This window comes from Miniopterus schreibersii, assembly GCF_964146895.1.
Source record: "Miniopterus schreibersii genome assembly, chromosome: 12".
Taxonomy (NCBI): Eukaryota; Metazoa; Chordata; class Mammalia; order Chiroptera; family Miniopteridae; genus Miniopterus; species Miniopterus schreibersii.
Window position 1 is genome coordinate 34998910 of NC_138112.1, and position 27113 is coordinate 35026022.

Consider the following 27113-nt stretch of genomic DNA (forward strand, 5'->3'; position numbering starts at 1 on the left):
AAAATTGTTACTAAACATCCTAAATGCACAGGAGAGCCCTCAATAATATATACAAACACAGATGTTACAATTTTTAAAAAACTAAATATTAAATTTCCTTTTACATATTTTTGTGTTAATTTGTTTAGTGCTTAATGGTATTTACATACTATGCCCTCTGGCTTTTCTACGTGTTTCAGAATGTGTCCTTATGCCTCCTAATAATGTTTATCACTGCTCAAAGTTTTTGACAACAGACCTGTGTTGCTGGCAAAACCACCTTTTCATTGCAGTGCTGAGTCTCTGCTAACACAGCAACATCTCAACAAAGCTAAAAATTTATACAATTGAAAAACCCATATATCCATTTAAATCTTCACATGAATCATGTTGGTGTTTTCTCTACACTGGGTTCTGTAGAAGTTTTTTTGGTTTTGGTTTTGTTTTTTTGTCCTTTTGTGGTTATTTATAAGGACTTAAGAACTTAGTCTCTAGAAAAGAATTTTTATACTCAGGGAAAATGCCTGAGAATGTCAGAAAGCAGCCTATAAACTTGAGTAAGAAATATCAATAGCTGTTGTTTTCTATGTTCCAGGAATTAAAGTTTATAGAGCTTACCTCATTTCATCCTTAAGAGCTCTGTTTGTATCTATCATTATCATTTTATAGACACAAAAATTCACAAATAAACTCAGCGGTTATTTCCCAAAGTCACAGTGGTTGAACACTGAAGAACTTGAATTTTATAGTAAACCATTGGCTTCAGATACTAGGGTGTCTCAACCTCAGCATTACTGACATTCGGGCTAGATAATTCTTTGTTATGGGGTGGGGGTTACTGAGCAGAGTCTAATAAGAAGGCTTATGCGTGAACGCTGGCTCAGTCATAGGCTACAGAAGACGAAAGGAGAAACTCTATGAAATGCAGCTCAAGGCTGTCAGTCTGAAGTGAGAAAAAAGGAATCATATATCTATTGACTCCCATCTCCCACAACCAAAGTTTGCTCCACACGGTGTTAAATGCCCCTCACAATGGTTTGTACAACTTGAATAAGTTCCCCTAGTAGGTGCTGCAGCTGCGACAAGAGAGAAGCCCTAGAGCTAAAAGCAAGAGGCAAGCAGTTGGCCCCTGAACAAGGAGGTCTCAGCTTGTACCAAAGGGAAGCTGCCACTACTGAAAGTGGAGTGTTTTTTATTGCTTCCTTTTTTAGATGCTAATTACTAGAGAACTACTACTGACTTCTGTACATTAACCTCATACTGAGTCACACTACCAGGAATATCATGAAAATTATCCTGAAAATGGCTTTACTTTGCCCTAATATTTAAAAATAAACTTTAAGCCCGGCTGGCGTCGACCTAGGATCCAGGCGATCGGGGTTCGATTCCCGGTCAGGGCACATGCCTGGGTTGTGGGCTTGATCAATGACTCTCTCATCATTGATGTTTCTGTCTCTCTCTCTCTCCCTCTCCTTTCCTCTGTCTGAAATCAATAAAGATATATTTTTAAAAAATAATAATAAAAATAAACTTTAAAAAATCAAAACATTATACATAGAAAAGTATATATATCATAAATATAAGGCATGGTAAATTATATAAAATAAGCATATCCACATAACCACCACCCAGATCAGGAAATGGTATACTACCAGTACCCCTTGTGCCTACTCCTCACCCAAAAGTAACCACAATCCCAGCTTCCAACATCAAAAAAGTCATTGTACCTATTTCTGAAATTTTACATAAGTGGAATCATATATGCATTAAATCTTTCTTTCTTCAGCTAACATACTATTTGTGAGATTCATCCACGTAGGTGCATATAGTTTGTTCTTTCTCATTGTTATAGTGTTCTATTGTTTGCCTACAAAACAATTTAACCATTCTATTCCTGACGGATATTTGAGTAATTACAAGTTTGGGGCTACTTACACTTAAAACTGCTATGAACATTTTTGAACATGTATCCTGATACACATACTATTCTGTGGGGTATATTCTAGAAGAGATACCATTTAGTCATAAAGTATGGGTACACTGCCATGGTTTTCCAAACTGGTACAATTATACTCCCACCCCCCAATGTAGCAGAATGACAGTTGCTCTCAGCCTATTTGTCTATTTCAGACATTCCAGTAATTATATACTGGTATTGCAATATGACTTCAATTTGCATTTCTCTTCCAAAGATGTAGAGCAGCTTTTCATGTTTACTGTTTGGAAATCCTCTTTCATGCAGTGCCTAGTCACATTGCTGCCCTTTTTTCTTTTAGATATTTGGGTTTTTCCCTAGTAATTTGTAGGAGCTACTTATATTTTTTTGTATATGAGGCAATTTTCAAGAAAAAAAACATGCGGTTTCACTTTCTGCAGTCTCACTTACCTGCAGTCAATGGTGGTCTTGAATGGAAAATTCCAGAAATAAACATAAGTTTTAAATTGTGTGTGGTTCTGAGTAGCGTGATGAAATCTCACACCATCCTGCTCCATCCCATCCCAGTATGTGAACCATCCCTTCGTCCAGCAAATCCATGCTGTATTCGCTCCCCACCTGTTACTTATTAACCGTCTTGGTTATCAGATCGACTATCATAGTGTTGCAGTGTTTGTGTTCAAGTAACCCTCATTTTATTATTACAATTGCTCTATTTTATTACTATTGTTGTTAATCTCTCATTGTGTCCAATTTATGTATTAAACTTTTTAAAAGGTGTGTATGTATAGGAAAAAGCATAGTATATATACGGTTCAGTAGTATCTGCAGTTTCAGGCATCCACTGGGGGTCTTGGAACAATCTCCCTGACAAATAAGGGGGGATTACCATACAAATTACATGTGTGTGTGTGTGTATGTGTGTGTGTGTGTGTGTGTGTGTGTATACATATGTTTTTCCCCCTTATACAGTAGCTTGCTTTTTTCACTCTCTTAGTAGTGTCTTTTGAAGACAAGAAGTTCCAGGTTTTAATGCAGTTTAACATTAGCGCTTTTATATCCTGTTTAAGAAATTCTCCCATGTTATCTTTAAGGAGCTTATTCTTTGATCTTTCACATTTAGAATTTCACATTAGAATTAATTTTTTAAATCAACTGTTAAGGCATAATCTACATATGATAAAATGAACACTTACAGAATGTGTATAGCTCAATGAGTTTTGACAAATTTATATATCTATGCAACCATCTCCCTAACCATTTTTAACACCCGAGAGAGCCACTTCAAGCCCACTAGCAATCAATCTCCCACTCCACTCAGCCCTAGACAACCCCTAATCTGATGACTATGATTATGGATTAGTTTTGCCTATTATAAAATCATACAGCATATATTCCTTTGTGTCAGGCTTTATTCACGCAGCATATTTTTGAGATTCATCCACAATACTGAGTTTATTATTAAGACATTCCTTTTATGGATGAATTATATTCCATTGCATAAATGTACAACAGTTTGTTTATCCATTCAAGTGTTGGACATGTGGGTTGTATTTAGTTTGGGGCTATTACGAATAAAGCTGCTATATTGATGTCTTTTGCGGACAGATGTTTTTATTTTGCTTGGCTAAATATCTACAAGTGGAATTGCTGGATCACATAGTAAGTATATGTTTAAATTTATAAAGTAACTGCCAAAATGTTTCCCATGGTGGTTATACCACTTTACTGGCACACCTCGGAGATACCGCAGGTTTGGTCCCAGACCACCACAATAAAGCAAGTATCCCAATAAAGTGAGCTGTAATGCTTTTGCTGGTGGAGAGTCTTGCCTTCGATTTTTTTAAAAATGCAGTATCTGTGAAGTGCAATAAAGCACAGTGCAATAAAATGAGGTATGCCTGTTTACTGTCACTAGCAATGCATGAAGTTCCAGGTGACTCACATTCTCACATTCATTTTCATACTTGGAATTATCAGCCTTTTAATTTTAGGCACTTGAGAGTATGTCAGGTGATACCCCATGGTGGTTTTAGTAAGTATTTCCCTGTTGGCTAATTATGTTGAGCATCTTTTCATGTGCTTAGTAGCATATCTTCTTTTGTAAAGAATGTGTTCAAACCTTTTACTCTATTTTTTTAACCTTATTACTATGTGCAAAAAGTTCTGGATACAAGTCCATTGTTAGATAGACATTTTGAGAATATGTTCTCCCAGTCTTTGCTTTGCCTTTTTATTTCCTTAATGAATGGAAGTTTTTTACTTTGATAAAGTCCAATATATCAATTTTTTCTTCTGTTGCTAGGATTTTTTGTGTTCCTGTCTTGAAAATCTTTGCCTACCTCAAGGTCTTTTTCTTCTAAGTTTTCTTCTGCATAATTGTAACTTTTACATTTAGTCTATGATCCATTTTGAATTAGTTTTTGTATATTGTATAAAGGAGAGATCAAGATTCACTTTTACTTATTCATAGGATATTCAGTTTATTCCAGCACCATGTTGAAAAAAACATTCTTTTTTTCAACTATTTTGAACTATTTTCATGCCTTTGTGAACATTAATTGACTATATATGAGTGAGTCTATTCCGAGACTATATTCTAACATTAACTGACTATATATGAGTGGGTCTACTCCAGGACTATATTCTAACAGTACTTGACTATATATGAGTGGGTCTCTTCCAGGACTATATTCTAACATTAATTAACTATATGTGACTGAGTCTATTTCAGAACTATATTCTGTTCCATTGATCTATATGTCTTTTCCCCATGCCAATTCCATGCTATCTTGATGACTAGCATTGTATAAATCTTGAAATCTGGTAGTAAAGTCCTCCAAAAATAACAGCCATAATTCACAGACAACATAATCCATGTAGAAAATCCAGTAGAACCTACAAAAAGCTACTAGAACTACTAAATGAGTTTAGCAAGGCTGTAGGATAGAAAACCAAAATACAAAAATCAATTGTATTTTATATACTTGCATGAACAATAAGAAATTTAAAAATTTTTAATGCCATTTATAGTAACATCGAAAATGTGAAATACTTAAGATATATCTGACAAAAGATATGGAAACTGAAAACCACAAAACATTGTTGACATTAAAGGAGACCTAAATAAATAGAAGGATATAATGTTGATGGGTCTGAAGACTCATTATTATTGGAATGTTAATTCTCCCCAAATTGATCTACTGATTCAATGTAATTACAATAAAAACCAACAGGTTTTTTTGAAGAAATTGGCAAGCCACTACTAAAATTCAGATGGATATATAGAGAACCAAGAATAAGCAAAATAACTTTGAAAAAGAACAAAGCTGGATGATTAACACTACCAGAGTTCAAGACTTACTATAAAACTACAGTAGTCAAAACAGCATGGTATTAGTGTAAAAACAAACAGATCAATGATACAGATAGAACATAGAGCCTAGAAATAAATCCACAAATATATAGATAAAGGTGAAAAGAAAATCCAATGGGGAAAGGAGTCTTTTCAACGAATGGTGCTGGAACAACTGGGACATCCATATACACAAAAAGGAACTTGGATCTATAACTCACACCATATATAAGAATTTAAGTCCAAATGAATCACAGACCTAAATGTAAAACCTAAAACTCTGAAAATTCATGAGGAAAACATAGGAGAAAATATCTGTGACCTGGAGCTGGGCAAAGAATTCTTATGAAAAAATTTATAAACTTATAAACTGTAATTTTGAAAGTTAAAAACTTCTGCTCTTCAAAAGACTCCAAGAGAATGAAAAGACTGACACAGACTAGGAGAAAAATATTTGCAAAGCATATACCTGATAAAAGACTTGTATCCAAAATATATGAAAATCTCTCAAAATACACAACCCACTTTTTAAAAAAGAGCGAAAGGTTGAATGACCATTAAACTAAAGAAAATATACAGAAAGCAAACACATTAAAAGATGTTCAACATCTTTAGTCATTAGGAAAATATAAATTTAAACCACTACAATGAGATACCACTACACACCAATTAGAATTGCTAAAATTAATCACCATATCAAACGGTGATAATTGAGAGAAACCAGAACTCTCATACATTACTGGTAGGAATTAAAATGGTAAAATCACTTTGGAAAAGTTTGGCAGTTTCTTTAAAAAATGAAATACACACCTACCATATAATCTAACCATTTTATGCCTAAGTATTTACCTAAGAAAAAATGAAATACTTGTCTATACAAAGACTTGAACATGAATGTTCGTAGTAGCTTTATTTGTAATAGTCAAGAACTGAAAACAACCCAAATGTCTATCAACAGGCAAACAAACAAATTGACAAACCATACAGTGAAATACTACTCATCAACGAAGAATACTAAACCACTGGTACATGCAACAAAGTGAATGAATCTCAAAATAATTATGCTGAGTGAAAAAGCCAAATAGAAAAGCATAAGCAACAAAAGAAAAAACAGATTAAGTTGGACTTCACAAAAACTAAAAACTTTTGTGCAAAGAGCATTTAAAAAAATGAAACGGTGACCTACAGAATGCAAGAAAATATTTGCAAATCATATGTACATCTGATAAGGATTTAACATTCAGGCTACATAAAGAACTCAACAACTCAACAAAAAAACAACCCAATTCAAAATTGAATGAAGGACTTAAGTAGACATATCTCCAAAGAAATGCAAATCTCAATAGCACATGAAACCATCATTGTTCATTAGGGAAATACAAATCAAAACCATAATGAAATACCCACTGGATGACTATTAAAAAAAAAAGAAAAAAAGAAGTTTCAGCAAGTAAGTGGAGAAACTGGAATCCTCATACATTGTAGGTAGGTGTAGCTGCTGTAGAAAAAAGTTTGATGACTTCTCAAAAAATTAAACACAATTATTATATGACCCAGCAATTCCACTCCTGGGTATACACCCAAAATAACTGAAAACAGGTACTCAAACATACATTTGTATGCCAATGTTCATTGTAGCATTATTCACAACAGCCAAAAAGCAAAGACAAGTGTCCATCAAAAGATGAATGGATAAACAAAATGTGATATATACATACAATGGAGTATTATTCAGCCATAAAAAAGGAATGAAGTACTAAAACATGCTACAGTGTGGATGAATCTTGGAAATATTATGCCAAGTGAAATAAGCCAGACACAAAAGGACAAATATTGTATGATTTCCCTTATATATCTAGAACACACAAATTTGTAGAAATAAAAAGTAAGTTAGAAGTTACTACGGGCTGGCGGAAAAGTGGAATGGGGAGCTATTGATTCAAGGGTACAGAGTTTCTGTTTGGAGTGATAAAAAACTTTTGGAAAAAGATAGCAGTGATGGCTGCAGAACATTGTGAATGTACTTAAGGCTACTGAATTTTACATTTAAAATGGTTAAAATGGCAAATTTTTAAATAATATGAACTTTCTTCTTTCACAGAATTTTACAATTCTGTTTACTTTTATATGAACAGGAAAAATAAAACTATTTTAATTTACTACAATCTCCCTAATCAAATATTTTAACAAAATTTTTTCTTTTGTGTTAGAGACAGAAGAGGTGCAACTGATTCCTAGAAAATTCTCTAGTTTGGCTTTCAACTAGTATTGAAATGATTTGAAACTATTCTCTAAACCATAAAAGCTATAATACAGCAATCTTATAACTACTGATCCTCTCCTCTCATAAATAAGAGAGACAAGGAAAGACAGCACATTGCAGAAATAGCCTGAATAACCTGCTATTCTAATTAAATTTAATCATGCTTTTAATTTCCCAAATGTGTTATTTTCTTTAAATAGCACATTACTTGATAAAGTTGTTTTTCCTCATTTGTCTGGGTAGGTGTAAGTAGCAAAAGGAAAAAACAACCACGTTTAACATTTTTGGATTTTGAGCATCCTATAAAACAACTGTTCTTCCCTCATGCAGTCAAAATTAAAACTTATTCTTTTGCATTTTTCCTTCTTAGTACTATACAGCTTACCTGCTCTCAAAGATGTAGAAGATGCTGTATCTATTTTCTGGTTCCAGAGAGAGGCATTTCAGCACATACTAAAAGTAAGCATTTCCTCAAAGATTACATAACATTTCAGAGGAAGGGAAAAAAAAAGTGTTGTAGCAAAAAGAACTCTAGAAATCTTAAAATACCACTAGTTCTATCATGAGCCAGCCATACATTCTTACACAAGCCATTTCTCTTAAAAGAAATGGCTCTGAAACTATATAATCAACAAATCAATCAGCATTTGATGACTACCTATGTGCAAGATATTGTATTAGATGCAGTGGAGAGTTAAAGAGACTAAACAAACAGATCCATCTTGAAAGATTTTACAATATAATAGGAAAAATATTTTTAAACAAGCAAATAACCGGCTACTTCTGTGGTGTGACAGAACATATTTTAAGCTTACCAGGTAAATATAAGATTCTTTTAAAATAAGTAATTTTTTTTTAAAAAGGAGGGGTTAGGGGTAAGGCCCCCTCAACATTCAGCTAATGATTCATTACACAGTCAAATAGATTTAAGTGAAATGTTAAGTTTTAATAAAGTACATTATATTTTACAGTTCATGGCAGAAAGATAATACAAGGGAATTTAAAGATATATAAGTTCAAAGATAATTAGGTCCTAAAAGTTAACTTACCTTTAAAAAAATTCCTTTACCAAAGTTAACGTGTGCCTTATAGAGACATTAGTCCCTTCAGTAACTCATTGACCATATCTGATTACTCTGTGCTCTGGCTAAGGACTCAGAACTGCATGCTTACGACTTGAATAATTTAGCCAGCAATGGGGAGAAAATACTCCTCAAAAACGAACCAGTGGGGAGGGAGAAAAAAGAAAATGGATAGGTCAGTAAACCAATTTAGAGAAAGCCTAAACCACTCATGTGATCCACAGAATTATCGAAAGCAGTTCATCTTTCCCACTACAGAAACCAGGGAGATAAGCAGTCTAGAAGCAAAGGCTGTTTTTCCCCTACCATCAACCTTCCAGAGTCCAATGATTCAAAGACAAAACAAGCGCATGCTGGCCAATATGTTTACCAACTCTAACATAAAGCAACTATTACTTAACCACGTGGTCAAAGTTAAGCACCTAACATACTGTATAAGCAGAAGAAATAACGGTGTAAATAAGAAGCTTAATCCAACAAATAAATAGAATTTCAAGAGATGAATCAATTATTTCAAAAGACAAAAATGACTTACAATCTCATATAGAATGAAAACATAAAATGAACTCAATATTGAAATAATTTCTTCCTGAAAATTATATTTTCATTTGAACATATTTACTGCAGACAAGAATATAACAAGAATGAGTGTGTGTATATATACATATATATACATATTTTTTAAGAATGAATAATTTCTCAAACAATACAGCAAGATGGAAGGCTGAGCATATGCTAATACTCTCCTTATACTTAAAATGTCGTAAAACTTCTTAACACACTAAATCTATAAAAGCATAGAACAGCAACAAAAAAGCATGTTATTAGCAGTCAAAATTACAAATACCCAAAAGATGGAACTGGTTTTCACATCTGTAGGTTATAAATAAGCAATTCACGGAAAGCATATAAATGGCCAGTAAACATAAGATGCTCCTCCTCTCTAGTAATCAGGCAAATGTAAATTAAAGCAATGAGATATCATATTATACAACAGATTAGCAAAATATTAAAAAATAATGATAATGGTTTAGAGCAAGGATCTGAAAAAAGGGGGCACTCTCATTTACTGTTGGTGAGAGAGTAAGCTGAAAAAGTCTTTTAAAAAAGTAACTTGTTGATATCCAACAAAATACAAAGTATACATACCCTTTAAATCTGCACTTTCACTTCTAGGAATCTAAGGTAATGGAAATATCTGCTCATATACATTCATGTGTATTCAGTGTAACATCCCTTTTAAATTGGGGGAAATGGGAAACAATTTAAATTACCAATGATAATGGAATGGCTAAGTGAATTATGCTTCATCCACACTATGAAATATTATTCAGGATGAAAAAGTATCTATCTGAAAGCCCAACCCCCAAAATCATATTGTTAGCAAAAAAAAAAGTAATGGATCATATTATTCCTCAAAAATCCTGGCTTCTTTCAAGTATTTATCATCAGGCTGGCATACCTAAGATCCCTCTCTGTCAAGTCCCCTAATTCATAGAAAAACTTATCATCTAAGTTTCTCTCCAACTACTTCAGTGATCATTCCTAAAGATTTCAATATCAGAATACTCTCTCAGTTTCTTCACTTCCTTCTAAATAAATATTTTCTTCCTTCCTACTTCAGTTACCTACTCCCACAATCATACCCTAAACCCTGTCATGTCCAATAACTAAACTACCTCCCAGACTCACTTTTAACCCCCTCACATTTAGGCCACCACTTCCTAGCTTTCCAGCTTTACTTACATGCCAGTAGCCCTACTTTTACAACTCTTTATCACCATTAAAACTTCCCATCCATTGATCACACAACTCTTTCACTGTGCATCAATGAACATGTACCTCATGTTCTCAATTCCCTCCTTAAAGAACCATGGTCTCCAAACTAGCAACTTCCTTGTATCCACCTTCAAGTCTACTGCATCTCTCTCTCCAACATGCTTCTTTTATTCCAAAAGTGTCCTAATTGGTCTTATTTCCATTCTTGATCCATGAGGCAGACTGCTAGATGCCTACCCAATATACACTCTCTCCTTCCTTAATAAGATAATCCTGGTTTCACTTAGGAAGTTAATGTACCCAGCTAAAACACCATGTTTTTCTGCCTTCTGTCTAGATGAGCTTTTTGAGAAGTATCAGCCAACTTATACCACAATGAGACAGGCACACTTGAAGATGTCTAAACAGAAAGACAAAAGGAGCCTGAATCCCTGATGCCATGGAGCTGCCATATCAATCCTGGACTGCCAACCTCCAGTTTTTTGTTAAGAAACATAAAACTCCTGATTTGTTTGAGTCATTATTTTGAGGGCTCTACTATTCACAGTAAATACAATTTCTAACTCCTAGGCCCATTACAGCTTATTTCCCACATAGCAACCAGGGACCTTTTAGAAGTCTAAGCCAGATCATATTACCAGCTTCTCATCACATTCTATATAAATGTAGGCTCCTTACCAGGTCAACTAGGCCTTCTTTGATCTGGCCTTTCTATCTCTCCCAGCTCATCTCCTACCAAATCCCTATACCACCCTTCCACTTACCACTTGCACACTTAGCTCTGGCCACACTGCTCCCTGAACAAGCCAAACTTGTTTCTGTCTCAGGGCATCTGCACTTGCTGCTTCCTTTGGATGGAATGTGCTCTCCTTATACCTGTAACTTGGTTTGCTCCATCACTTCTTTCAGGTTGAAACTTAAATGGTGCCTTCTCTGAAGGACCTTCCCTGATCACTTTTATCTAAAACAGTCTATTTGTGGCTCCTCAAGTTTCTCTTCCACTCCCCTTAACTATTCTTATCCTGCTTTATTAATACATATTATGTGTTTGCTTATTTACACTCTTCCCAACTAGAATGAAATCTCCCTGAGGGCAAGGACCTCGGATATCTTACTCAGCACTGTATACCCAATACCTGGTACACAGTAAAGACACCATGAATAAGTGAATACACACCATGATTTCATTATGCTGAAAAAGACTAAAGTGTGCGTGTGTGTGTGTAAGTAGATGAAGGATCTAAAATATACACTAAACTGCTGCCAACAGTTACCTCTGGGAAAGAGAGTGGGAAATAAGAAAAAGAGAAATATTCACATTTTGCTCTGCATACCCCTACATTATGTTTCTTATTTGAAAAATACAAGTTTAACATATGGCAGAAAGAAAATTTTAAACATACTTAGAAATATAAACCTATTCACAAAATCATAAAATTTAGAAATCCATAGTAACCTCAGTAGGCATAACACTACCCCATGGGCAGGATAATCTACGATTATTAAGTAAACATCTTTTAAAAGAACCAGAATTAGGGGAATAAAATTTCTTGTTAATTTTTTATAGCCCTTATAAAGGTTTTTACTGCCACTTATACAAAATAATAAGGTATACTAAATAAAAAGTATATTAGTAGTATGTTACACATCAAATTAGTAATGGGGAATCCTATAGAGTTAATTTCCACTTACCATCCCTTACTCAGTACCACCTTTTAAAGATGTTCCTTCCCTAGAGATTCATCCACCTAATTACATATTTATTTATTTTGTTTCAGAAAATATGCACTCTGAGACATCTTTTTCTCTATCAAGGTCTCCATACAAATGTCTAGCGCCTTTTAAATTTTTTATAACTTTACTGAGGCATATTTTACATCTTATAGAACTCACTCATTTCAAATGTATAATTTAATGATTTTTAGTAAATACACCAAGTTGTGAAACACACCATAAATCAGCTTTAGAAATTTTCACCACTATAATTAAATCACTCATACCCATTTATTATTAATTCCCATTCCTACCCTCTACTCCAATCAATCATGAACCTGTTTGTCTCTATACATTTGTCTATTCTGAACATTTTCTATAAATGGAATTGCACAATATATAGTCACTTGTACCTAGTTTCTTTTACTTAGCATCTTTGGGGGGTTCATCCACGTAGTAGCATATATCAATGATTCATTCCTTTTTATTGCTGAACAGGATTCCATTATATGGATATGCCATTAGTGACTTTTTATTTTATGACTTGAATTTCCACTTTACATGTTATACATGGATGCAAGATAACTTGGGTATCTGAGGTGTGGGGGAGAAGAACCTGTAGCTAACTTTTATTTAACCCAAATGACACAATCCAATGATGAGATGTCCAGGTTCCCTCAACAACAATATACCATCAGTCCCCTCTAAAACCATCTTCCTACCGGGACAGCATGGCTCAGCAGTTGAGCATCCACCTAGGATCCAGAAGATCCCAGTCAGAGCACATACTTGGGTTGCAGGCTCAATCCCCATTGGGGGGTGTGCAGGAGGCAGCCAATCAATGACTCTCTCATCATTGATGTTTCTCTCTCTCCCTCTCCCTTCCTCTCTCTGAAAAATCAATAAAGATATATTTTTTTAAATAAATAAAACCATGAAAAATCAATAGATATATTTTTTAAAATAAATAATAAATAAATAAATAAAACCAAACAAGAAAAAAGTACCACAAGGTTTCTCCTCTCTCTCAAGGCTTATAAAAACCTCTACTTTTACTATGCCTTCTGCTTTAACTCCTTTTTCTACCTCCAAGTCCTTGTTTTCTCTTTATCTTCAGGTTGACAGCTTTAAAATTCCATATTCTCCAAGTTTTTAAAAAGGTAAATTAGAACTAAGTATCTGCATATTCTGGAATTTTATTTAAGAGGAATCTGTGGTTCTTTTGATGTGGTCCCTGAGAATAATTTCTTACTATGCAGAAAAAAACTTTGTGATTTAAAAAAAAAAACACAAAAAATCTCACCATACCAATATAAGAGGAGGATGAGGACCCAACTCAACATATGACATCCTTATTTTAAAAAGGATCAAAGAATGTATAGTAATTAAGCACAGTTTTCTATTATCTTTTTAACATGACCTTACTAATACTGATCTTTTATTCACTATAAAATGCTACAAATAATACTACTGTCTCACCTCTGTTTTATGAAGATATCTGATTCAGATTAAGTGGATTACTTACCTTAGTAAAATATTAAATATCCACATGTAGAATGATTATCTAATCAGTTATGAAGGTGGGGAAGGATGGTACAAATCTTGTAACATACGTCTTATTACCAGCCTTTTTGAAGTCTTAATTCTCTAAGTGATTCCCAGACAATTAGCTTGAAAATATCCAAAATAAGATGATAGAGACACAGGTAAAAGCTTTCCCAAGAGTAAACGTTCTCTAGGAAATTATTCCATTACACTATTACTGGCCTACATTACAGTTCTTCTGGAGTACTTACCAGAGTGAACACAATAAAAGATAATACCAGATACATGTAATTAGAAGAAACTTGCAAGATTAGGAAAAATAATATAAGCTATTATTATTAAAGCTTGAATGTTAACTTTTAACTAACATTTAAATGCCAAGAATACCTCTCTTGGCAGCCAGTTATTGCAGCAGGTGTGTGACAGGCACTATGAACTACACTTTCATTTTTGAAAGGACAGCTTAGAAGAGGTTCTCAGTTAAGGTTTACTCTACTTCCAATTTAGCTACAATCTAACTATGCTGCTATAAGGTAGTGTGAAGAAAGACAGGCGCTGCATTGTAAATTTTAAAAACCCTAGGTAAATCAAAACTCCCACTAAGTATTCTTTAATGCCATTATTTGAATTTACTTTAAAGAAATGAATGGCATGATAGCATGTATACTATACCTTTCTCAGGCTTTCATATTCCTCACGAAGTTCCCCAGGCTTGCTTAATTTGATCGGTGTTCTGAATATAAACTCTGGAAGAAAGGAAAAAGAAGATGTTTTTAACAGGACTTTCTAGGAAGGAACCCACCAACACCTTGTCCTACTGCTGTCCCCACATTATAAACTACACTAAAAACTGCGTTCATCTTAATTTGAACATTCATTCATTTAACAAATGATTATTAAAGGGTGTAAACCAGGCACAGTTCTAAGCACTGGGGAGAAGTAGTGAACAAACCAAGACCTTGCTCTTACGGAGTTTACAATCTTGTGCAGGGGAACTGGTGGTACTAAGTGCTATGGAGGAAAATAAATGTAAAATGGAAGAAAAAGATTATTTTATATAGAGTGGTCTGGAAGGGCCTCACTGGTAAAGTAACATATTAAAAGACCTTAAGGAAAAACTATATTTAAAGCTCTTAGTTCAGTGTTACCAAGTAACATTTTAAATGAGCTCAAGTTTTATTCATAATGTATTTTTCTATTTCTTTTCAACATTTCCACCAGGGCGTTTTCCTGTACACAATCTATAAATATTTCCAGTATATAACCTGCTTTTTTTACCCTCAAACTCTTCAACATGTCATTCAAGGTTCTCCAGAGACTATCTTTCTAAAGCACTGTGTCTCTCTATCCTAGTTACAATATATATATATATGTCATATTTTTAAATCTTGTATGCTGTTTCATCAGCTAAAATTCTGAATCTGAGATACTCAGGCCCATAGGAGGTACACAATACATGTTGATTATATAAATTGATGATAAAAATCCAAGTTAAGAACAGGAATAAAAGATAAGTCCTAAATGCTATCAAAAAGGTGGGGGAAAGTACATACAAACTCCTTAAGTGTACGTGACACTTCTATATACTCCTATGTATATTCAGTGATTGAAACAGTATTTATTTTGACTTACTAATAACTCTATATCCCATTAGGTTGATAGATACTTGTAGAAAAGTAGGCTCCTCAAAAAGTTGACTTTGTCATTTTTCAGCTGTCTCAACTATTTTAGAAAGGCTCTTATTTAGTACCCCTGAGAAGAGTGGAAGACTTAGATAGAAACATTGCACCTAACGCAGATACAGAAAACAGTAACTTAAAGGTCTACTAAGTACTAGAAAATTGTTAGGCCCTGGATTTGGGAGACAGAACATTCTATCACCTTCATCCACTTAAAAAAAAAGTCCTGATGACTATTTTAATCATATCCCTTAAGCACATTTCCAACTATAGGCAAACAGTATTTAAAATTAGATGCTTTAAAAGACAAGGGGAAGGAAAAGCAAAAGCCTTAAGGCAAAAAAGTATTTTCAATCCATTAATGTTGAACCCATTTTGTGTATATACTTTCTCAGTGAAACTTCACAGAAACTTTATAAGGTAGGTATTATACACATTTTACAATAGGGGAAATGAGAGGTTAATGACTTGCTCAAGGCCACAGAACTAGTATATGGCAAAACCAAGAGAAAATCATTAAAAAGAATAAAGAGAGACATTACATAATGATTTAAAAGGCAACCCAACAAGAAGATAAAATAATCATGAACTTATATGAATGTACATCACAGCAAAAACTAATTTGCTTATAAGGAGAAATTAATAAATCCAAAATAATGGTAAGAAAATTTCATATACCATAGTTAAAATCAGATCAGGCAGACCAAAAGTTAGTAAAAATATAGAAAACTTGAACATAAAATTAACAAAGTTGATCATATATATTTACATACATGTATGCACTCAATGAACAGTATATATATTCCTTAAAGCAAATAAGGACAATTAAAAATATACTAGGTCACGAAGAAGTTTCAAAAAATTTCAAAGAAATCATATTATATCAACTTTGCTGTTGGATCCTAGGTACTATTTTCCAAGTCAAGTTTTCTAGCTACCAATTTTTTTTCTCAATAAGTTCCTTTACTGCTTAAGTTTGCCAGAGTAGATTTCTGCTGATTAAAACTAACAACCCTGGCTGATTCTATTTTTTACTATAAAATGACCAATAAACCAACCTCTAGTAAAACTGGTTAAGAAAAAAGAGAAGACAAACTAATACTGAGAATAGAGGAAGACCAAAATACAGATATCAAGGTGAGTTTAAATCTCCAGAGACTATTAAAACAATGCTATAAGGAATGATCTTGCAGATACATAATTTTACACTCCTATAAGTATATCCATAGATTAAATTGTTACAATCAGCAAAAATTTTGCTGAGGTTAAAAACACTGTGTTTTTGTAATTCTGACAGATAACACCAAATCATCTTTCCTTCATGAAGCCTGTATCGATTTACAGTCCCACCAGCAATGAAAGTGCCATTTCCTCATACCACACCTTTTCCAACACAATGAAACTTTTTAGCTTAGATGAAATTTTATATATTATTATGAGTAAAATTGAGTACTTTTCATGTTTGGGTTATTTACATTTCCTTTGACATGAAACATATGGATTTCTTTTATTCCCACTGAGTTAACTTTTTCTTCTTGATTTGTTAAAGCTCTCTCTATATAAGAAAAATTAGTCTTATGTCACACACGCAGTAATACTTTTCCTAGTCTATCATTTGTCTTGACTTAGCTTATAGTGGTTATTTTTATGTAGTTATATTAATCAAACTTCACTTTTATGGCTTCTGCATTTTTGCATCATATTTGGAAAGACCTTCCTAGGGCCAAGATATAATAACAAATTCTATCATAGTTTCTTCTGGTACAAAGTATAAGATTCTTCTCATATCTACTTTTAAAAATTCAAAATCTTTTATTTTTATTTGGGAAGCAACATAAGAAACATAATTTTATTCAGGTTTACAAATAAATAAGTCTATTATCCAACACAAGGGACTAAAAATACTTTAATGATACCCTGATAGAAATGTTAATTTTTGCTTACTGTTAAAAAATTTTCTTTCACTAAAATGGTTCTTGCTGGCATTTAGAACAAGATGTCCAAAGAGCTTAACATCCCCATTATATAGTGTAAATAATACAAAGTTAAAAGCCTAATTCCCAATTTAGAAGCTTCCAGAGCCTTGGATAAGCCAATCTCAATTCCCTCTTCTGTAAAATCAGAGTACCTATCATGACAGACTATTATGAGGACCAAATGAGCATAGAGAGTGAAAACATTTTGTAAACTATTTCAGACAGTAGAGTGGTAGGCAGTAGAATCTAATAACTATAAAATTGTCTCTGGTGCTAGTGAGATAAAGAAATTACAGTTTGGTCTGATCTATTTGCAAGTACAATTTATAAAGATAGTGAGCCAACTCCTTTGATACAGGTTATATGAAAAGTTAAATTCACTTTGAAATATTAAGAAATCTCAAAGTTCATAAATAAGGCCAAGTAGGTACTCTACATACTGACTGAAATCTTACTATGTCTTGACTTATTTGAGAATAAAAATAATGGGCAGGGGTAGTGAGGAGTACGAATTTACATTTAACAAATACTGCCAGGGATAGAGTAGGGAAGGCAGGGCAGTGCACAGAGAATTCTTAGGGCAGTGAAATACTCCGTACAATATTATAATGGTAGATATATGTCACCATACATTTGTCAAAATCCACAGAATGTACACCACCAAGAGTGAACCCTAAAGTATACTATGGACTTTGGGTGACTATATCATTGTAGGTTCATCCTTGGTAACAAATCTACCATTCTGATATTGATAATGGGGGAGGCTATGTATGTATGGGAGCAGGGAGTATATGGGAAATCTCTGTATCTTTCAATTTTGCTGTGAAACTAAAACAGCTCTAAAAAAACCAAGTTCTTTAAAAATAATAAGCAGAGCAACAAGATGCCAAAAGAACCAGAAAAGGTAACACCATCCTCCTTACTCCTTAGTCCAGAGGAGTTAGTCCCAAACTCACCAATTCCTCCACCAGCTTCTATGGGATTTTCAAGTGTTTCTAAAGGACAGAAACACCACTCACCCTTCCTTCACCTCACAGAAAAGAAATGCCAGCAAGGGCTTCAGGTGGCATTGAGATCTGAATATTTTGTAAATGAATCCAGTGGCTCAAGTACTTTCTTGATGCCTGTCCTCTGACTACTATGTTTAGCAGGAAGGGAAACTCTAACCATATGATGCCTTAAGAATGACACACACCTATGGCTAGTGATCTAAACTGACTATTGCATTCAGTCTAACATAAACTATAGGAGCAGCTCTATACTTCCTTGAAGGACCTTCCTAAAAAGGATTTTCTCTGGGGCGTGGTGACTGGTTATTAATAGAGGCAAACAAAACAAACAAGTATTTTGCTAATTGCACCAAACCCTCAGGAATGGAGTATCATTCATTGTCAAAGCATCCACACTAAATACAAAATTAGAAAAAGAAACTCACTGAACTTTATTGGGAAGCTACTACCCTGACAACTCTCAAATCCAAAGGTGCCTGGCGCCTGGCTGTTTGAGCTGCTCACTCTGTAGGTTCCACTTAACAGTGCAGCACAATGAAAAATAATTTCGGGCTTAGAGTTCCAAGACCTAAACCTTGATCTGAATACTCCCACTTACTAGCTATCTGCCCTTGGGCAAATAAAAAAAAATCTCTTTGGCTAATTTCCATCTCTGTCACCAGCAGCAGCATCACCGTGATGGCTAGCAGTTATATAGCACATTATGCCAAGCCCATTTCTAAGGACTGTATATTTACTAACTAATTTAATCTTCATAATGACCCAACGGAGAGATACTATTATCCCCAGTTTACAAATGAGGACACTGAGGCACAGAGCCTTTACTTTGCCCAAAGCTACACTGCTATAAGTGAAAGGGCCATGATTTATACCCAGCAGCCTAGCTCTGGGACCTGTGCTCTTATTCACTATGTCTTACTACCTCTTTAACAATTTTTTAAAAGCCATATAACAATGGGCAAAGAACATGAACTGGAAGTTAACAGAAAAAATAAATTTAGATGACTTATAAACATATTAAAATCTGTTCAATTTCACTCATATTTCAAGATATTAAAACCTTTTAAACCAAAATGCTTTTCTCTATCAGATAGGCAAAGATGAAAAAGTCTGATAAAGGCAAGAGTTGGCAAGGTAATCCTTTATCTTAAAGCTAAATAGCATGCATATGTACAAAGATGTGCATGTAAGAATGTTCACTGCAAATCAATATTAAAGACTGGAAGCAACCTAAATGTTCTTCAACTAGAGACTGAATGAATACACTATCACATAACTGGGATACCATGAATGTATTTCTATACTGTCTGTTTTTATTCATGGAGTGGTTTCTTGGTTTACCTGGTAATTCTGTTAGAATGTCATTCATTGTGTACAAAAAAGTCTAGAGGCTCTGGATAATATATTCCTACAGAGGATTCACCGTGTTCTCAGATAGGCAATTAGAATGAAGGCAGGACATGAGCTGATTCAAGGCAGGCTGCAATCTTAGCAAAGCTTGAAAAGCTCATTCCACCCTAGTGTGTAGCCCTTCAAGGGTCCAAATGAGTGTTTACCAAGACTTCCTTCCTTAGAAGTCCTGACTTTTTCTCAACACTGAAGAACTACTATAAAGTGCTTTGCTTTTCAGTAGCTTTCTGTGAAGCTCTTAGTTTTTACTCTGCACAGTTTAAAAATCAGCAAATGCCTCAGGAGAAAAAAGCAGGTGGAGGGGAGCAGAGGGAGGGGGGATGTACCTCCTTTCTCTCTGGTATCTGGCCTCTCAGGTTCTGGTTGCCTTGGCAGCCCTGAACTACAATTTTTTTATTTTTATTTCTAGCTCCATGAAGAAAGCTCTGCTGGCTTTTCTGCTTCTTAATAGCTGCACTCTCCCTTTGCCAAGAATCCACAAATGTCTGAAGTCTTGGTTGCCTTGGCAACTTACCAATGCCTTCATATAGATTTTTTTCTAAATCAGGCTTTTCTAGTTATTCTCAGCAGTAGTTTTGGTCTGCTTCAATTTGTTCCATCATAGCCAGAAGCAAAATCTACGTTCTTCATGAGCAGTGGAGAATGCAAGATTCTCATCATGAAAACGCAAACCATTACTAACGAGGGAATGAGCAGCAAGGAACACAACAAAAGTAGAGAATGTTCCTTTGAGAAAGTCAAGAGAGGTACATAACAAACGTAGAACATGAGTGGGCCAAGTCCTAAAGAAACTTACAATCTTCCTAGGGAAGGAAAAACATATGTGTGTGAAACAACTATAGAACATCTAAGAATTATAAAACTAAACACCTAAGTACTGCATAGAACACCAAGAGATAACAAAACATAGGTGCAGAGATACACTGGAAACAAGGGCCATTATCTGTATTAATCTCAAGATTGACTGCTTATCCTGCTCACTAATCTTCTGACTAACCACTGTCAAATGGAATATGCAAACGGGAAGTTTTAATGTTAAATTAAGTACACCAGAAGAAGTAAGAAGGTAGAAACAGGGAGTGAACCACAAATGTGTTCTAAAAGCACACTAAAGTGTTTTCTATTTTACCTACTAGCTTTTGGTTTATTCCTAATCCTCCAATAGCGCAGATGACAGCCAAGTGCCAACTGTCTTCAACTAATGCAACTGCTCATTTACCCACTTGCCCAAGACAAGTAACAATTTACAGTTGGTAATATAAAGAGTGTTTACCTGGGAAAAGAGGAAGTACAAAGAGAAAAAGTTAAAAGCTAATAAAATATTAATATCGAATTTTAAGGCTGCTTACTTAAGTAACATAATTAACACCACAGATTACTACTACATTAACTTACACTATTTGTGTTTTAAAACTATCCTTTGGCAAAGAACTAATCAAATCAAAATGTCACAGCCTGCATACAAAAGACTTATAAAATGTTTATAATTTTTGACCTAATAATTTCTAGGAATCTAAAAAAAATCTAAAATATAGAAAAACTTTTACATAGAAACGATTTTCGTTATAACATTGCTCATAATTATAAAACAAACACCGAAAATAATCTAAATGTCCAATATTGAGGGATGGTTAGTCTAGTTCTGGATAGTCCATATAATGTATCATTATTCTGCCATTAAAATTATATAGAAAGATTTTTTAATAACATGCCATTACTTTAATAACATAGGAACCATTAAATGAGAGATGCAAGTCTCCAGACTGAAATATATTTTATAATTTCAAACATGAAAAAACATTAAACATAGAAATGACAATAACAAATGGAAAAAGAAACAGCAATATAACTGTAGAAATCACAAAGGGAGAAAAAGAAAATATTAGTGATAACAGATGAAGTTATCACATAAAAGTGCGTAAGAATAATGGAAACAGTTACCAGAGCTTAGGAAGTTAGAGAAAATGAGCAGTGAGGAAGCAAGGGAGTACTGCGGGCAGCGAAAACACGGAAAAAAGCACAAGACCCTTTCCTCAAAGCATTTATAACATAGCTTACTAGGTAAGACAAATTCATAAAAGTTTTAAAAATAGATTAAAATAGCCACAGAGACGAAGACAGATGCAATGTCACCATATAAACAATTGCCAAATGAATCTTACAAGCAAACACTGCCATAGCCCTCTGCAGGAGGAAAAGAACACAGACTAGGAAGGAGAGGCAAGGCTTTAAGAAGGTGGGGTAAAGCTGAGTCTCATCAGTAAAACTTAGATACGTGAAAGATGAAGAAGAGCAGTTCACAAGAACAACAGAGCATGACCGTAAGTGTGATAACACTACTGAATTGCACACTTAAAAGGGTAAGATGGTAAGTTTTGTTGTTTTTTGCCATAATAAAAAAAAACTTTAAGTGTGGCGGCTGGATAGTGAATAATTATGTCCTGCTAAAGCACAAAGAATATATAGGAGAGTTGTATAGGCCAAAAAGAAAAATTCTACTTAACCTTTTCTGTGTAGAATTTTTCAGAATTGTAGGAAAGTATAAGGAATTAAATTTTTAAAAAATGTCACCTAGTATTTTTTCTATATATTTGGGAGGCAACTGGAAAGTGCTTACTTATTAAATTAACTGCTAATAAAAATTAATAATATTCAAATTCCAAGTTGCATCTGCTCCCTTAGCTTAAAGAATTCACCTGATTGTACCTTGATCTAGAAAGAAAAATGAGGAGTGCTAAGCAGCCTGAGGCTGTGTAGACTCATGACCAAATAGTAAATATTTCTGGCTTTGTAGTCCAACTTTGTGGTCACAACTGCTCAACTGCTCAACTCTGCTGTTGTGGAATGAAGACAGCTGGAGACAATATGAATGAGAATGGCTGTATTCCAATAAAACTTTATTTACAAAAATAAGCAGCAGGCTGGATCTGGCCTGCAGACAGTATTTTGCCAAACCTTGGTGCTATAAATTGAATGTGTCCCTCCAAAATTCATGTTGAAACCTAATCCCCAAAATGATGATGATTAGCGCCCATATAAAAGACACCCCAGAGAGCTCCCTTGCTCCTCTACCAAGTGAGGACACAGCAAGAGGACAGCTGTCTATGAACGAAGTGGTGGGCCCTCACAAGACACCAAATCTACCAGCACCTTCACCTTTAACTTCCAAGCCTCCAGGACTGTGAGAAATAAATTTTTGTCAGTTATAACCACCCAGTTCATGGCACTCAGTTACAGCAGCCAAATCGACTAAAACCCCTAGGTCAGAGAAGGACAAAGTGAGAGAGTAAAGATCAACAGGACTGACAAAAGCAGGTATTAAACCAGAGTAAATAAGATTCCTTGTTGAATCCAGAAATGGCCCAAACAACATATGCCCAACGCATAGTGAGGCAGCCCACATCAGATCAGTATAGTCAAAGCAAAATGAGGCATACAATAAAAGAAGTCACGGAAGCAAATGTTGGCATAGGAATGCTGCAGAAATGAAGGTCCTGCAGACCTAGGCAGACCAAGACCATGTGGTTGCACCCATCACTATATCCACCATTACCCTAGTATATAAACTCCTTTGACTGTGTTCCAATAAAACTTAATTTATGCTTTGTTTGAGGCGAAGAATCATTCACAATAGTCCACAAGATGGAATAATACCAAAATTAGGAAGAGTGCAGGATTTGGAACCGTATCAACATACATTCAAATCTACCACCCACTGGTTTTGTACTACCAGCATTCATCCATACAGGAGGAGGAACACCTAGCTTAACAGGGTTGTTTCTCTCATCTAATCCTCCAGTACCTAATTGGTACAGACTGATTCTGTGTGTATTAAACGGTAGCCTAACTGGCCACTCTGTCTCCAACTATGGTCAACACTGTTTCCTTAGTTCTTTATAACAGAGACCTGACCCTATTATCCTCCTGCTTAATAACTTTCACTGGCTTCCCTCTGCCTCCAAGATTTATACACAGGACCCAACCTACCACTCCAGTCAATTCTCTTAATACTTTTCCCCTTCCCAGCCTCCACACATCTTACTATTTCTATAAATGCCATACCCTGCATTTCCTCTGACTTTATATATGCCACTTCCTCTTCCCAAAATGCTTTTTCTCCTTTTCATTATATGGTTAGTTCAAAACCCTTAGTGCCCTCTCCTCTGTGAAGCTTTTCCCATCAACCCAGAGAATTACAAGTTTCCTGTAGGCCCTCAAAACATTCTGCACTTATCTTACTTGTAGTAGCATCTTTTACCAGTTATAATTATGCATCTCTGCCTCTGACTCCCCAAATGACATTTCCATGAAGATAGGGATGATCTCTAGGTATGTGTCTCTGTTTAAGACAGTGGCTTAAAATTTTTTTGTTTGTTAAATGAACCAGTGAGAAAGTGCTTTAATACCAGCACCATTTTGTACTAAAGTCTTTTAAAAGAGTTTGCTGAAAATGATAACCTTTGCCCCATTCCCGATTTATAATGTCACCTGTCATCTACCAAATTCAAATATAATTCAAATATATGAGGGCATATGGCTGGACTTTTTTTTTGAATCTTTAATTATTTAACACTGGCTATTCAACTATCCTGAAAACCAGTACCTGTTTTAATTAATATTTATAGTAGTTTAATATTTGACAATCAATGTGCTCTAAAATCGTCTTGACTGTTCTTAGTCACTAATCATGCCTATTGACAAGTTCCACTTAAAAAATAAAGTTCCTATTACAAGTGCTCTAGCCTTTTAAATAATTGTAGATTTTGCAAATGCTCTTTTGAGAGTCTCTTGAGATGATCATACGGTTTTACTCTCCTTTAGTTTATTAATATGGTGAATTACATTAGATTCTTACAAACTCCCATTCCCAGAATAAATGCTATTTGATTGTGAAATTTTTTAAAAATACACTACTAGATTAGTATATATTTCATTTGAAATTTTTAAAAATCTACATTCAAGAGATTGGCCTGTATTTTTCCTCTCTTATACTGTCTTTGTGTGGTTTTGATATCAAGTTATAAAAGCTCCCCATATGAGTTTGGAAATATTTGTTCATTCCCTAGAATAGTCTACATAAGGATTACCCATCCTTTAATATTTGGGTAACCTGTAAAACCATTTGTGTATGGTGCTTTTTAAATAGAATTTTCTGCTTCTTACTATGAAAAAGTCTCAAATATTTATTAGAGACCAATATAATGAACCCCAACATATCCATCACCCAATTTCAATAATCAATTCATTGCCAATCTTATTACTTTTATTCCCTTAATCATTACCTGCTCCCTCTCCCTTTGAATGATTTTGAAACAAATCCCAGGTATCATAACATCTTACCCAGAAACATGTTAGCATCCCCTAAAGATAACTCTTTTAACATATGTAACTCGATAACTATTGTCACACTAAAAACTTAATAAGCTTTAATACCAAAAAACCCAACCTACATTCAATTCCTATAAAATGTTTTTATAGTTTTTCAAACCAGGATCCATGTAAGTTCATACATACACTTAAACTGCTTGTCTTTCAGTCTACATATTTCCCTTCTACTGCTTTTTCTTCTTCTTCACCGATCTGTGGACGAAAATGGGCCATCTGTCCTACAGTTTGCATATTCTGAATTTAGCTCATTGCATCCACGTATTACTTACTGGGTAGATTTTACTATTTACTCAATTTGTTTTGTTAGTTAATTTCTATTCGCATTTTCTACTTATTCCTGAGTCAGCTGTGATAGGTTGTATTTTTTAGGAAACTGACTATTTTATATAATTTTTCATATCCATGGGCATAAAGTTTTCCATATTCTGCATTTATGGGCTTTTAAAAATCTTTATCTTATCTACGATGTATTACCTGTTTCACACTTAACAAGCCTTCCTGCTTTTGCTTGTTCCTTGACCAATTTTGCCAGAGCCTTGACTATAACATAGATCCTATGTTAATTCCCCAGTTGGATTTGGTTTTTATTCTCGTTTTCTATTCATTAATGTCTATTATCTTTATTCCTTCCTGTCTTCTACTTCCTTTAGGTTTAATCTGTTACTTTCTAACTTCTTCAGTAGGCCACTTAATTCAATAATTTTCAGTCTTTCTTCTATCCAAGTACCTTACAGATTCTAGGGCATACATTTTTCCAAATTAACGTCTCTGAAATTGGGATGTTTCCTACAATTGGAATCTTATAAGCGCTGCCAGTCAGGCAGCAGTGATGATGCTGTCACTGCTTACAGAGGTATGAACATAAGAGCATTAAATAAGCAGCCTGCAAAAAATATGTAGTGATTTGGTGATTATCCCTGGTAGCATGACTGGATAACTGTAAACTCTCAATGTTAACCAACCAAACTTTTACAGACCATCTGAGGAAGAACTAGGAGTCCCATCTGAAAACCTTTTGTGGATACCTTCTGGCAAGCTCAATAAAGCACTAGCATCAAACCTTTATGGGTGCCAGCAGTCTGAAAGAAAATACTGGAGATAGCTGTGGAGTACTCTTTTGAGAAATGCTGTATCACCAATGCTCTCAAAGACATAGTGAGCAATACTATGGAGAAAAACACAAACCTCTATGACTCACTCAAAAAATGATTTAGAAGAATCAGACTCTGAATATGAAGAAGTCACAAGAATATACTAATTTACTGCTTCACTTTCTTTTATAACTATATATATGATATGCTAAATCTACATCTAAATAAATTTATAAGAGCTCTTTCATAAGTATAAAGTTAAAAAGTCTAAGTTGTAGGAAAGCACTGTATTTGGAAAATAATAGCTCATCTTATAAATCATAGCATCTTAAAAAATCAATGAAATATGATATAGGCACTTAAATTTGCCTCTTAGTATTGGTTCAGCTGTATTCCTCAGCTTTTGACAGGCAGAGTTCCTATTGTTATTCAATTCTGAATATTTTCCAATTTCCATGATTTTGTTTTCATCTATATATTATTTAGTTTTTGGGTTTGCTCTTGAATTTTCAAAGGAATTATAGTCAGGGGGAAATTGGTTATATGTTATTAATTACTAATTTTATTGTAATGAGTCAGATAACATGGTTTACATATCAATCTCGAGTATTTGTTGAAACTTTCTTTGTGCCTAATTATGTAAATGTCCCACATTTGTTTACAAAGGATATAAATTCTCTCATTTGGGAGGTGTTTGTTTCTATGTGTGTATAGTAGATCAAGTTATACATATTTCTTTTCTTTTAGTCGTTACCCTTACATTTTTAATATGTATCTGACTGAAAGCCTAAAGTTAATCAATATCTCTGTCCTCCTGAACTATATATAAACCATTAGAACTCTTTAATGCTGATCAATTTCCCCTGCTCCCCAGCTTATATTTTATCCTTGCCTGGTATTTTAGTCC

The 27113-nt window shown here is 34.3% G+C and overlaps 1 protein-coding gene across 1 annotated transcript in view; it reads right to left on the bottom strand.

Annotated features, from left to right (window-relative positions):
* The window catches only part of RNF169 (ring finger protein 169), a 60695-nt gene that overhangs the window by 25456 nt on the left and 8126 nt on the right, over positions 1-27113 (bottom strand). The window contains exon 2 of the mRNA XM_081153019.1: positions 14325-14398. Coding sequence (XP_081009145.1) covers positions 14325-14398 — 74 coding nt within the window. The remainder of the gene's footprint in view (positions 1-14324; positions 14399-27113) is intronic.